The sequence below is a fragment of the Periplaneta americana genome, chromosome 3 (assembly GCF_040183065.1).
Source record: "Periplaneta americana isolate PAMFEO1 chromosome 3, P.americana_PAMFEO1_priV1, whole genome shotgun sequence".
Classification (NCBI taxonomy): Eukaryota; Metazoa; Arthropoda; class Insecta; order Blattodea; family Blattidae; genus Periplaneta; species Periplaneta americana.
Window position 1 is genome coordinate 166,703,753 of NC_091119.1, and position 14,285 is coordinate 166,718,037.

The following is a 14,285-nucleotide window of genomic DNA, read 5'->3' on the forward strand; positions in this document are numbered from 1 at the left end:
GCTACTTACAGACCTGTTACTAAATCTACGTATTACTCTGTGAAGAGATATATTAAATCTACATACTTAGACTTCAACAAACAAAATTTGATAACACAATCCCAAGGGAAAAAATGGAACACTCTGCATCAAAATCCACAGTTAATTCCCGATTTACCACGAAAATCGTCTGTAGCTGCATTTAGATTGGCCATGAATGTTTGGCCAAACACCTGCATAGAATTGGAATATATCAGTCCCCTAATTGCCCATTGTGCAACTCAAACCAAGAAATGGATTCAGAACACCTCAAAATCTGTGCTTCAGTGGCTAGTCATGATAATATCTTTGAAAAATATTGGAGTGCAAGAGGTCAAATGACTTTACTGTCAAATGCCTGGCATTAGAAAACAACAACAACAATACATTAAAATTCAAGAAGATACAAATAATATATTATAAGTATAGTGCAATGGAATTTAAATATTAAATAATAAAATAATTACCGGTACTCGACACCTTATTCGAATGTTGGAAATTATCTACAATAAAACTAAAATTTCTATGAAGCAAGCATCCAGTTCAATGATAGAAGAAACAATTAGCATGAAATATGAAGTTTTTATTCCGAGTGATATAGTGTTAAAAGTTGTGTAATCAAGATGTATAATTAGCTTCAGAATATGTATGATAAGAACTTTCTTGTGTTAAATTTTAAAATACCTTGTTAACATGTTTCGACCTATTTTGGGTCATCTTCAGAACTGGTCGTTGTTGGTCTTGGCGCCTCTTGTTTCCTGTGTGGGTGCATTCGTAGTGTAGAGTCAAAGAGTGTATGTGTTTTGAAATTGAGTTGTGTGTTGAGAATATCGTTGGGGTGTGTTTTCGTGTGTCTGTATATTTCATATTGTTCTAGTGTGTTGAGTTTCTGGCTTTTTGGTTGGATGTGCAGTATTTCCATATCTGTGTTGATGTCTCTGTAGGTGTGGTTGACATTCGTGATGTGTTCTGCATATGTGGAGATGTTTTGTAATTTTGTTATGGCTGCGATGTGTTCTTTGTAACGTGTTTGAAATGATCTGCCTCTCTGTCCTATGTAGAAGTTGTTGCAGGTGTTATATTTGAGTTTGTTTACGCCTGTGTGGTTGTATTTGTTTGTTTGTGTTGCTTGTGTGTTGAGATGTTTTTGTAGAGTCTTATTTGTTCTATATGCGATGTTGTAATTTAATTTCTTGAATGAGGTTGCAATTTTGTGTGTGTTTTTGTTTTAGTATGTTAGTGTGATGTATTTTTTTGTGTTCTTGTGTTGTATTCTTCTGTTTTTTGTGGTTTTGTTTTGTCTTACGTATTATGTTGTCTATTATGTTGGGGTTGTATCAGTTTTCTTGCGCTATGTATTTGATTGTGTTTAGTTCTTCGTTGTAATCCTGTTGGTTCATTGGTATGTTGAGTAGTCTGTGTACCATTGTTCGAAATGCAGCTTGTTTGTGTTGTGTGGGGTGGTTGGATGTGTTGTGTATGTGTGTTGTTGTTGTTGTTGTGCGTTTTCTGTATACTTTGAATGTGTGTTTGTTGTCTACTTTTGTTATTGTGATGTCTAGAAAATTTATGGATTTGTTGTTTTCAATTTCTAATGTGTAGTGTAGTTTTGGGTGTATTTTGTTTATGTGTTGATGTAGGTTTTGGATCTGTCTTTTGTTTCCTTTGTATAGTATTAGTATGCCATCTACGTATCTGTGCCAATATATGATGTTGTCTGCGTGTTTGTTGTTGTCTTTGTTTAGTATGTATGTCTGTTCTATGTGGTGTAAGAATATTTCAGCTAGTATGCTGGAAACGGGTGATCCCATGCGTAGGCCTTCGGTTTGTGTGTAATATTTGTTATTGTATGTGAAGTAGTTTTGTTTTGTAGTTAAAATTTAACACAAGAAAGTTCTTATCATACATATTCCGAAGTGATACAGTGTTAAAAGTTGTGTAATCAAGATGTATAATTAGCATCAGTGTAAGAGAAGAATGTGGGCTCTCCCCTCTGCTATTTAATTTACATACAGACAATAATTTCTGGCAATGGAAACCGCAATTAAGAATTTTAAACATTCAAGAAAATTGAGATAAAAATAATTTCATCTTGAACCAGTTTGTAATTTATCTTACAAATATTACTTTTTGATGGTTCTTCGTACATTAACATGCAATTGTTTCTAACTAGTAACGTAAGTATTGAATTTTTTTCCCTCACACAGGCCAACAATTTGAACATTCTGAGCATGCAATTGGAGTAATAATTTATGCTCTGTAAACTGGTAATCTTGTTACTTGTTAAGTGAAACCCGAGAAAGCCAACATTTGATTATTTTTACAGATGAGATCACTCCCAGGAGGATTCTGTGAAGGAGATGTCATCCTCACCAACCACCCTGCAGCAGGAGGTTCACATCTTCCTGATCTCACAGTTATAACACCTGTATTCTATAAGTGAGTGTATTTTCTCTATTCTTTACATTCCTAGATAAATCTGATCCTGTTCAAGAATTAAAACAATCTCAATAAATCTGGTTCTGTTCAAGAATTAAAACAATCTCACAAATTAGAAAAAAATATAACAACTTAAAATGCAAATAATAGACATCTATGGTAAAAACAAACAAGAAGTACAAAAATAAATTGTTGTTAGAATTAATATAAAGTTCAGCTGAAACTGGATTTTCAAATACCGGTACCTAGTTTTATTTTTTCTCTTTTTTCTCTCTGTAAAAAGTAGGGAAAAATAGGACAAATTACCAAAATGTAGGACAAAGTAGGGCATTTTACCCAAAAGTAGAAAAAGTAGGACGAGTGGGAGCCCTGTAAGTATTCTATGAATTTTTTCTTCTCATAACTTACACTTTTTAATACTCTGCACAAAAACAGAAAGAAAATGCAAAAATTGTTTTGTACACATTTTGTCACTATTTTATTTCGGAATATGTATGGTAAGACTTTCCTGTGTTAAATTTCAACGTACCTCGTATACATGTTTCAACCTATTTATGGGTTATCTTCAGAACTGGTCGTTGTTGGTCTTGGCGCCACTTGTTCTGTTTCCTGTGAGGGTGTGTTCCTGTGGTATAGTGTAGAGTCAAAGAGTGTGTGTGTTTTGAAGTTGAGTTGTGTGTTGAGAATTTCGTTGGGGTGTGTTTTTGCGTGTCTGTATATTTCATATTGTTCTAGTGTGTTTAGTTTCTGGCTTTTTGGTTGGATGTGTAGTATTTCCATGTCTGTGTTGATGTCTCTGTGGATGTGGTTAGCATTTGTGATGTGTTCTGCATATGTGGAGGGGTTTTGTAATTTTGTTATGGCTGTGATGTGTTCTTTTTGTGATGTGTTCTTTGTAACGTGTTTGAAACGATCTGCCTGTCTGTCCTATGTAGAAGTTGTTGCACAAACACAAGGACACAAAAAATACATCACACTAACATACTAAAACAAAAACACACACAAAATTGCAACTACATTGAAGAAATTAAATTACAACATCGCATACAGAACAAATAACACTCTACAAAAACATTTCAACGCACAAAAACACAAACTCAAATGTAACACCTGCAACAACTTCTACATAGGACAGACAGGCAGATAGTTTCAAACACGTTACAAAGAACAAATCACAACCATAACAAAATTACAAAACACCTCCACATATGCAGAACAATCACAAATGCCAACCACACCTACAGAGACATCAACACAGACATGGAAATACTGCACATCCGACCAAAAAGCCAGAAACTCAACACACTAGAACAATATGAAATATACAGACACACGAAAACACACCCCAACGATATTCTTAACACACAACTCAATTTCAAAACACATAGGCCTACACTCTTTGACTCTACACTACGAACGCACCCTTACAGGAAACAACATGAGGTGCCAAGACCAACAACGACCAGTTCTGAAGATGACCCATAAATAGGTCGAAACATGTAAACAAGGTACATTAAAATTTAACACAAGAAAGTCTTATCATACATATTCCGAAATAAATTGTTCTTAGAATTAATATAAAGTCCAGCTGAAATTGGATTTTAAAATACTTAGTTTTATTTTTTCTTTTTCTTCGCTCTGTAAAAAGTAGGGAAATTAGGACAAATTACCAAAATATAGGACAAAGTAGGGCATTTTACACAAAAATAGAAAGAATAGGATAAGTGGGAGCCCTGTAAGTATTCTATGAATTTTTTCTTCTCATAACTTACTTTTTACTATCGGTACTCTGCATAAAAACAGAAAGAAAATGCAAAAATTGTTCTGTACACGTTTTATCACTATTTTAATTAACTTTTTTGTATCTATAATAATAATCTTGCCTTCAATTACTGGATGTTTGGATCTAATAAGTAATTTTTTACGTTGGAAAAACAACTTAATATGAGATCTAATATGCTACTGTTATATGTATAACAAAGCACAATTTTTCAGGAATGTCAGCAAGCCCGTGTTTTTTGTGGCAAGTCGGGGACACCATGCAGATATAGGTGGCATCACGCCAGGATCTATGCCACCACATTCCAAGAGCCTTATCGAGGAAGGAGCGAGCTTCAAGAGCTTCTACCTGGTCAGAAAAGGAGTGTTTAATGAAAAGGAGCTTATTGAAGCTTTAATGGCTCCGGGAAAGATTCCAGGATCATCTGGGACAAGAAATCTTCAGGATAATCTGTCCGACCTAAAGGCTCAGATTGCTGCTAATCACAGGGTATTCAATCACACATTAAAATCGTTAATTTAGAGTAGTGAACATTAAAACAAGCTTAAGAGTATCTTCTTTTTTCTTCTTCTGGACAATTTTTTTAAAATCTCAATTAAGTGTTTTCAAAATTTCCTCACTTGTATTTGTTACACGGTTCTTTTGAGCTCTAGGACATGCATTTTTGTCAAAGGATGATGAAGTGCATTCATTTTATATCAATACCTTAATTTAATTAATTTTTTTTTAAATTTATGACTCCTGGTTGGTGCAAAAACTCAAACTAACATTATAATAATTTACAATTCATGTTGGGAATGTTCAGCTAAGCCTCGTGTTAATAACATATATCAACATATGATTGATTATTTATTCCGTCAATATGGCTTAAGCAATGAATTACATGTGAAAGAAGAACATATGAAAGAAAACTATAGATGTATTACACCCTATTTTATCTTGATGCTAACGTTTTCGCCCCTAGTGGGGCATCTTCAGGTACAAGATAGAAGTATCATCTAAAATAATTACAAACAAGTTTACATTTAAAAATGCCATGACTAGAATAAAATGGTGACAATATTATCCATACCAACATTAAATGTCCTGTCAAAATTTTAAAAACAAATTTAATTTAAAACAATGTGAATTTACATAGTTATATAAAGTAGATCCCCTTGTATGGATGTCTCAAATACAGTATATTGTTGCCAATAAGGTGATGATCACAATAAAATCAATAAATACTAAAAATATACAGAATTAAAACCTTATATTATTAAATATGGAGTCATAAAAGCGTGTATAACTAATTTCATGGAGCAAGTGGAATTCTCGTTAAATGTTCAATGCTCTCGTATAACATCATGCGAGTCTAATCATCATACACGGGTTGTTACGGGCAAAAAACACATCCCTTCTGTTTAACAACCCATGTATGATGATTAGACTCGCATGATGTTATACGAGAGCATTGAACATTTAACGAGAATTCCACTTGCTCCATGAAATTAGTTATACACGCTTTTATGACTCCATATTTAATAATATAAGGTTTTAATTCTGTATATTTTTAGTATTTATTGATTTTATTGTGATCATCACCTTATTGGCAACAATATACTGTATTTGAGACATCCATACAAGGGGATCTACTTTATATAACTATGTAAATTCACATTGTTTTAAATTAAATTTGTTTTTAAAATTTTGACAGGACATTTAATGTTGGTATGGATAATATTGTCACCATTTTATTCTAGTCATGGCATTTTTAAATGTAAACTTGTTTGTAATTATTTTAGATGATACTTCTATCTTGTACCTGAAGATGCCCCACTAGGGGCGAAAACGTTAGCATCAAGATAAAATAGGGTGTAATACATCTATAGTTTTCTTTCATATGTTCTTCTTTCACATGTAATTCATTGCTTAAGCCATATTGACGGAATAAATAATCAATCATATGTTGATATATGTTATTAAAATTATAATATTAAAGCTTTCATTAATTTGTCCTACAGAATAATATCTGTAATATTGACAATTAATATTTAAGGAGAAAAATTCGCTCCAGCGCCGGGGATCGAATATTACAGATATTATTCTGTAGGACAAATTAATAAAATCTTTAATATTCTCATAGCTAGCAGTGCATATTTCTGTATAGGTTACTGTGCACTTAACTGCGGAATCCCGGCCAAATAAGTCACTCAGCTGAGTGCGCTCCTTGTTTAATGGCACTTGACTTGGACATAAAACGTCAACATATATATGTCTAACTTGGAGGCAGGCCAAAAGGGAAACACTGAAGGACCGAAGTTTCTGTTCGGTGCTGTGGATTGAATTCAGTGTAGCTCAGTGGTCAGAGCGCTTGGTACGTAGAACCAAGGACCCGGGTTCGATCCCCGGCGCCGGAGCGAATTTTTCTTCTTAAATATTAATATTATAAAATTAATTTCCAAGACCCCTCATCATTTGAATCATTTACAGGTAGGAAAAAAAAACTGTTTTCATAGGTCCTGCCCCTGAATGAATCATTATACTCTGTTAGTGAATTCTTGTTTCTTGTTTGATTTTCAGGGTATCAGTTTAGTTTCGGAGTTGATAGACATATACGGTCTGAATGTGGTTCAGGCCTACATGCACTACATACAAGAAAATGCTGAGGTGGCTGTTCGTGACATGTTGAAAGAAATAGGGAAAAAGACATTCAAGCAAACAGGACATAGTGATCTGTACGCGGAAGACTACTTAGATGATGGGTCACCTATACGTCTGAAAATTTCCATTGGAACTGAGCATGGAACAGCTGAATTTGATTTCAGGTACACAGAAACGAATTTTTTTTGTAATGGTGACTTTTATACTTCAAGGTTCACCACATACAGTCCACCGAGTTAGCTCTACTGTTCTCCAACCAGGAGATAAACCGTGAAAGGAATGTGCTTACTATTGCGTCATTTATTGGAGCGAAGTAGATAGATAATATTAGAGTTATAACGTCAGTTTAAAAATCATGCGCTTTCCTGCATATGTTATTTCCTGTATTTAGGCATTAAAAGACCAGGAGATTAACCGTGATCTAATTTTGTAAATAGGGTAGTATAAAAATGTGTATATCAGTGTTATTGTTTGTGCTGTGAGAGCTAGCCAATAGAGATACGAGTACCCACGTGTGTGACCTTATGACATCTTATGACATCATCATTCATTCACAGCATCATCCCGCTTCCTCTCATTCCCTGGAGACTTTCTCGTGGTTGGAGTACAGTTTGGTAGTGTGTCTGCCTCCAGACAAGCTGGCCTATGTTAGATTCCTGGCAGGGCCAGAAATTTTCTTGTAAAATTTTTACCTTGGGATTAGGAGAGATGGCAATGCACAACTTCTAATCACTAAATTGTGCATCAATATGCCTGGGTTAAATCCCAAATCTCTCCGCAGTGCATATGAAGGGAAGGCATATGTCACTGTTGATAGTGATTCGTCTGTCGGATGGGGATGTTAAGCCTGGCAGCCTCCTTGGTGCTACTCGACAGGAATAGGCTACATGCCAGCACTGGGTTTCCCCTTTTCCCTTCCTCATCTTCATCATCATCCTCACCCATTCCTTACAGTACACCTACACATACCCTCACCCTAGTACACGACATAACTCTTCACAGATACACATCATGCATAACATGGCCCGCCGAAGTGGTGTGCAATTTGGAAATGGGTCACAGTCCTGTCATCTATCCACAGTATGCGGAACCCGAATCACGCAAAGTGGAGTGGGTAGGCATTAGACATACACATACTCCTTTATTATTGGCAGTATTTTTTTCTTGTTACATAACCTTACGGGATCTTTAATTGAAGAGTTCAAAGCCATAGTGGGCCAAGTGCCATTTATTAAAAGCAGAGAAAGCAAGGGTTAAAGTTAAGTAATTACCATAGTTTAATGAAGATTGACATATCATTCAGTTTTAATGTGCATACTTTATATTACTTGCTACATGTTTCATTAAATTATGGTATTCATTTAATTTTAACCCTTGTTTTCTATGTTTTTAATATATGGTGATTGGTCCACTATGGCTCTGAACCCTTCAATTATCAGTCCATAAAGACATGAAACTAACGTTTAATTTTGTATTATTGTTGGATATTAGTGTGCTTTGACTCATTTTATAATTTTTTATTGCTTTCAGTGGAACAGGCTACGAAGTGTGGGGTAATTGTAATGCTCCGAAAGCTATAACTCTGTCTGCTATCATTTACTGTCTCCGCTGCATGGTTGGACATGATGTACCTCTCAATCAAGTAAGATTTATTCCTTTGTACGTGGTATTTGGTAATCTAGTGATTACTCTGCTTGCCTTAGAATTCAAGTATCATGGATTGAAATCCAGCTGATTACAGTGGATTTTTAGGTGGAAAGAATCGTAAACTATAACATCCAATAAATGTGGAAGTAAGGTCATTGGATCTGTGCAGTGGATTTATTGCAACAATGAAGATGGTAAAATAATTGTAGCAATTTTGAAACGACGAAATTAATACCTGAAGTTAACACTGCATTTGTTGACATACGTATATATTTCTGTGTTCTTATTACGTGTAGGGTTGCCTGACTCCAGTACAAGTAGTCATTCCAAAAGGCTGTTTGCTCAACCCATCAGACACTGCAGCTGTGGTTGGTGGGAATGTTCTGACATCGCAGCGTATAGTGGATGTTGTACTCAAGGCTTTTCAAGTCTGTGCAGCGTCTCAAGGCTGCATGAATAACATCACATTTGGAGATGAGACGTGGGGCTATTATGAAACAGTTGCCGGTGGAGCAGGAGCTGTAAGTTAATTTTGTTTGTATTAACGCTATTACTTTGCTCTTTACATGAACTTTTAATTTTAAACATTTCAGATATTCTTTCAGTGGTTCATCTTGCATAACATACCTTTACAACTTAGCTGAAATTTCTCTTAACAATGAGATTTACTAGTCTTCCATATTAGTTACTGTTGGGACTTTAAAAAATCCACAACAAAAATTAGAAATAATTCTGCATACAGTAAAACCTTCATTAACCGAACATCTCTTAACCAAAAACTGGTTTAACTGAAAACCAGTTTAATGGAAAATTGGTTTATTCCTAATGAAAAATTGGTTAAATGGAAAACTATTTTAACCGAAACATGCAAGTCATGTAACTGTATTTTTATAAAGTAATTTGAAAGTTATACTACTTACTGTATTTATGAAATACAAAATTTACATATGTTGTAGCCTATGGTACATTCATATTAATATTTATGTCACATCAACGGACGTGTATACGTTACCAAACATCGTAAGATGAAGATTACATTTGTAAAGTTTCTTTCCAGCCATAAGCAGTGCTGACTAAGATCAGACGCTATGGACAGTACTCTATAACAGAGTCGCCAGTATGAAAGGATAATTCCGAGCCTTTGGCGTGAGACGAACTCGATAGCTCAGTGGTAGAGCGCCTGACCGGAGAACAGGAAGTCGCAGGTTCGATTCCCGCTCGAGGTTGTGAAATTTTTCTTTCATACCATGGCATGATTGTGACTATAATAGTATTCAATTCATTAATATGTCACATCAACGGACGTATATACGTCACCCAAACATCGTAAGATGAAGATTACATTTATTTTTAATTTCAACAGTACTAGCTAGCTGAAAAACAAGTTTAACCTAAAACCGAATTAACTGAAAATCAGTTTAATGGAAAATTGGTTTAATGAAAAAATGGTTTAACGGAAAACTAGTTTAACCGAAACATGTAAGTCATGTAATTGAATTTTTATAAAGTAATTTGAAAGTTACACTACTTACTGTATTTATGAAATACAAAATTTACATATGTTGTAGCCTATGATACATTCATATTAATATTTATTTTTAATTTCAACAGTACTGGCTTAGTTGAAAACCAGTTTAACCTAAAACCGAATTAACTGAAAATTAGTTTAATGGAAAATTGGTTTAATGAAAAAGTGGTTTAATGGAAAACTAGTTTAACCGAAATGTGTAAGTCATGTAATTGAATTTTTATCAAGAAATTTGAAAGTTACACTATTTACTGTATTTATGAAATACAGAATTTACGTATGTTGTAGGGTACATTCATATTAATATTTATTTTTAATTTTGACAGTTTATAGACAAAATATAGGGGCAAAGTAGAAGTGGTTTCAAAGACAAATTGTTATGGTTGTTGTCACTAAGCAGGTCAGAGGAATGTATACGTGGGCAACAACACGTCCTATTGTCTACGTGAGCTAGCTAAACCAAATCCTAGCACTAAGTGGGCGTGACATGGCTGCCAGCAAAAGATGCGAACAAAAAAACCCAAAAGAAAATTTCGGACTTTTTCTTAAAGGAATAGAGAACAATCAATATTTAGATTTGCTTATTTGTATTAGTAAGTGAGCCAGCAATGCGCTGTTGCCAAACTGTGCGAACTTCCAGCCATTTCTCTAATTAAGCACGCACTTAATTACAAAATGCATTAATAGGTTGTTGTTTATTTTAATGTTTTCTATTGCCCCTTTCACTCTGCGCACATTTATATTACTTCCATCCTGTATATTGAGATATACTGTATGTGCAGGGACCGACATGGCATGGTCACAGTGGAATCCACACCCATATGACTAACACTCGCATAACTGATGCTGAAATTTTGGAGTGTCGCTACCCGGTAATACTACACCACTTCAGTCTGCGTCCCAATTCTGGAGGTTCTGGTCATTTCAGAGGCGGTGATGGCGTCATCAGAGAATTGCTGTTCAGAAGTCCCGTCACACTGTCTGTGCTAACAGAGCGCAGAGTTTTTCACCCATATGGTTTGAACGGTAAGCCATTGCAATTTTTGTATAATAATTCCATCAGCATACAAAAAAACAAAATAACAATAAATACTATCATGAAATTAAAATTAAAGTGCAATTAATATAAGGTTTGCCAAGTGTCCTGCATTATATGGGACATCCCGTATTTGAGACTATAAAAGCTTGTATCTTTTTGAGCCCATACGGGTTGTCCAAAATTTCATATTTACAGACTGGTGAAAGAATGGTCATATTTCATTTTTGTTTAATATTCTGTGTCTTTTCTGTATATATCTATATATCATATCGTTTGTTAAATCATCACATTATAGATAACATGGAGAATGTCAAGTGACAAGTAAATGCATACACTGTTGTTTCCAGTGGCGGCTAGTGGTTTGAAAATATGGTGGTGCACAATGGATATCGAAAAGGAGTTAAACGTACTTTACTGTAAAGTTTAAAACCGTGTATACCAGAGGGCGTATACATATAAAGCTAATTTATATGCAATTAATAAGTAAAATGACTAAATACAAGCATACCTATTTATACAGAAAGTCTAAAAGTGGAAGGGGTCGTGGGCGGAGTTTCTACGTTCTCTATATTGCGATTAACCCTCATGAAAAACATTTGAGCACAGAATCGTCATCAGAATGCTACCAAGTACCAAGTGCAACGTTTTCGTTCATAAAATTCAAATGCAGCTTTCGTAGGCTGTCAGGAGATAGCAGCACTTATTGTCAGAACGACAACTCTTAGAACTTTAAAGCAAAATACAAGCTCCTTTATATATTGTGCCATTTGTGTACATGTAGATTGAGAAAGTAATATGCGAAATATGCGACTGTTCGTTGCACAAGCCGAAAGAATACATTTTTCATGCTTATTACTTCGGACAAATGTCTAGTTGAAACAGATACTTTCCCAGTGAATTTAGTTTTTTCTGCACTGACGTTGGTGTCCATGCCAGGGAGTGCGACAAACCGTTCTCAATGAGGAAAGCAGTAGACCACGCCTGTCCCCGTACTAGCCGAACATCTCTATAAACTACCTTCGATAGGTTTTCAACATCTCTGCAAACCAAGAGGCTCGGGAGGCTCCTGCAGATGTACAAAACAAGACGCCAGCTGCAGATAGTCATGAATGAAAATTGTAAAATAAAATTATATTTTCAATTGTAACAAAACCGGGAGATTAGCAACATTACTGGGGGGTGTACAAACCTGCAACCTCCTTGAGAAACCGCCACTGGTTGTTTCTGTACGTTTCCGTTATGAAAAATAAGTGGATGGATGAAGGGAACAAAATGTTCCACAGGTCTGACGAAAGCTGAAGTTCAAGTTATTTTAAATTTTAATCATCGTTGTCATTCATTTATGAAGCAATTAAGACAGATTCAACTCTGCTAACTAATGTTAAAAGAGACACAAAATATGAATAATCATAATACACTTAATAGCCTACTATTCAGTAATGTGATAGTAGGCCTGAATTAAGTTCATAGAAATGTATACTTTTCATTAGATAACTTCTTTTGATAACTTCTACTTATATAAACAAATTAGAACATGTACAAAACCAAGCACTCAGACTTATCAATGGAGGAATAAAAACATTCTCAATAGATTCCATGAAATACCTCACCAATACCATCGGTATCAAAATGATAATAGAAGAAAAGACACTCATTCAATGAGAAAACTTACTCGATTTTATTATAAAATAACTGGCATTCATAGACATCTGTGTACAGATTAAAAACTCAAGAAAGTTTCATTTCATTGGTTCAGGAAATACAACATAAAATTAACCTTCCACACTTAGAAGAAAAGCTACAAATCAAACCAAATCTTCTAACTCTATTAAATATAGAATACAATTATTTAAACCTTATAGAGGAAATGTGTAAAACAGAAACAAACCTCGAAGGAATTAAGTTAGAGGCCTATTATCTTTAGAGACGAGTAACACCAGATATCCTTTAAATGATTGGGTCCATATATATACAGACGGATCCTGGATTTCCAGAAAGCAAGGTGCTGGTGCAGGAGTTACCTACCATTTCGTCTGTATGAAATATTAGACGTTAAATTCTGCCAGAAAATTGTTTACTTTTTTTTTTTATTATTATTATTGTAACGAATATTTAGTACTGGTAATTCATGGAATGAAACACAAAGAAGTACACGTACTCAGATATTACTAAGTTTTGTGGTTTATTTTTTTGCAAATTTCGGTTGTCATTTTCTGTCTACAATTTCTTTCTTTCAGGTGGTTCTACTGGAGAGAAAGGTCTGAACCTTATTTACAAGAGTCGTGGCAGAATAATTAGTCTTGGATCGAAAACTGCAGTTAGTGTCGAGCCAGGGGTGAGTACAGTTGGAATACTCATTACTTCAGGGGCATTCACGGGGGTGGGTAGTTGGGGCAGTTGCTCGTACTGAGAAGTCAGACTTTTTTAATTTTAATATATTACCGGTATGTCTTTTTTTTTTTAAATGTAGTGTGTTCACGACTATGTACCATGTATTTTTCATGTGCGTTGTGTTTCGTTAAAATATATCAAGAAAGAGATACTCAGCTTAGAATGTTTATCTTAAAACTTAACAGCATGGTATGTTTTCCCTAATGATATGGAAGCTTGTGGTGCTCCTGCAACACTTGCCACAATTGTAGTTTTAAGCTGCTTTCACATGATCAAATTTTCGTCAAATTCAATGCTTCACAAGACTTTTCAAGACATGCCAATACTTTATAATTTTAATGTCAAATCACTTACAATACCGTACTTTAAAAGTCTTTGACTGTCTTTAAAGTAGCCTAAACAACATGTTCTAATTGATCAAAGACTTGGTAATTCTTTGAAGGAATTGACCAATGGGATTCGGAAATATTATGGCGCCAAGAACCATAAAAAGAAACATAGTGTGGCTTGGCTGAGAAAAGTTGTTTGAGATTGAATTCAATTATATGAATTAAACCCATACCTGTGCACCATAGGTTTTGTGGAATATCACAATTCAGTTAAGAAAAATAATGAGAATGCGAAAATTGCAAGGCAGATATCTCGAGTTAAGTACCAATACATGTATTTTTCGAATGAAGATTCTAACCTATAAGCTAGGCAAATACTAATGGGAAATAATTAATTTAAAAAATGTATTCAGTTATAATATTTTTTGTTTTAGGACACCATACAATTAAGTAATACAAATATTGTTTTGT

At 34.6% G+C, this 14,285-nt stretch overlaps 1 protein-coding gene across 1 annotated transcript in view; it reads left to right on the forward strand.

Annotated features, from left to right (window-relative positions):
* LOC138696825 (5-oxoprolinase) overlaps window positions 1-14,285 on the forward strand; it is a 69,425-nt gene that overhangs the window by 48,754 nt on the left and 6,386 nt on the right. The window contains exons 13-19 of the mRNA XM_069822269.1: window positions 2,345-2,457; window positions 4,453-4,726; window positions 6,800-7,044; window positions 8,411-8,522; window positions 8,824-9,048; window positions 10,838-11,081; window positions 13,332-13,429. Of these exons, the coding sequence (XP_069678370.1) occupies window positions 2,345-2,457; window positions 4,453-4,726; window positions 6,800-7,044; window positions 8,411-8,522; window positions 8,824-9,048; window positions 10,838-11,081; window positions 13,332-13,429 (1,311 nt within the window). The remainder of the gene's footprint in view (window positions 1-2,344; window positions 2,458-4,452; window positions 4,727-6,799; window positions 7,045-8,410; window positions 8,523-8,823; window positions 9,049-10,837; window positions 11,082-13,331; window positions 13,430-14,285) is intronic.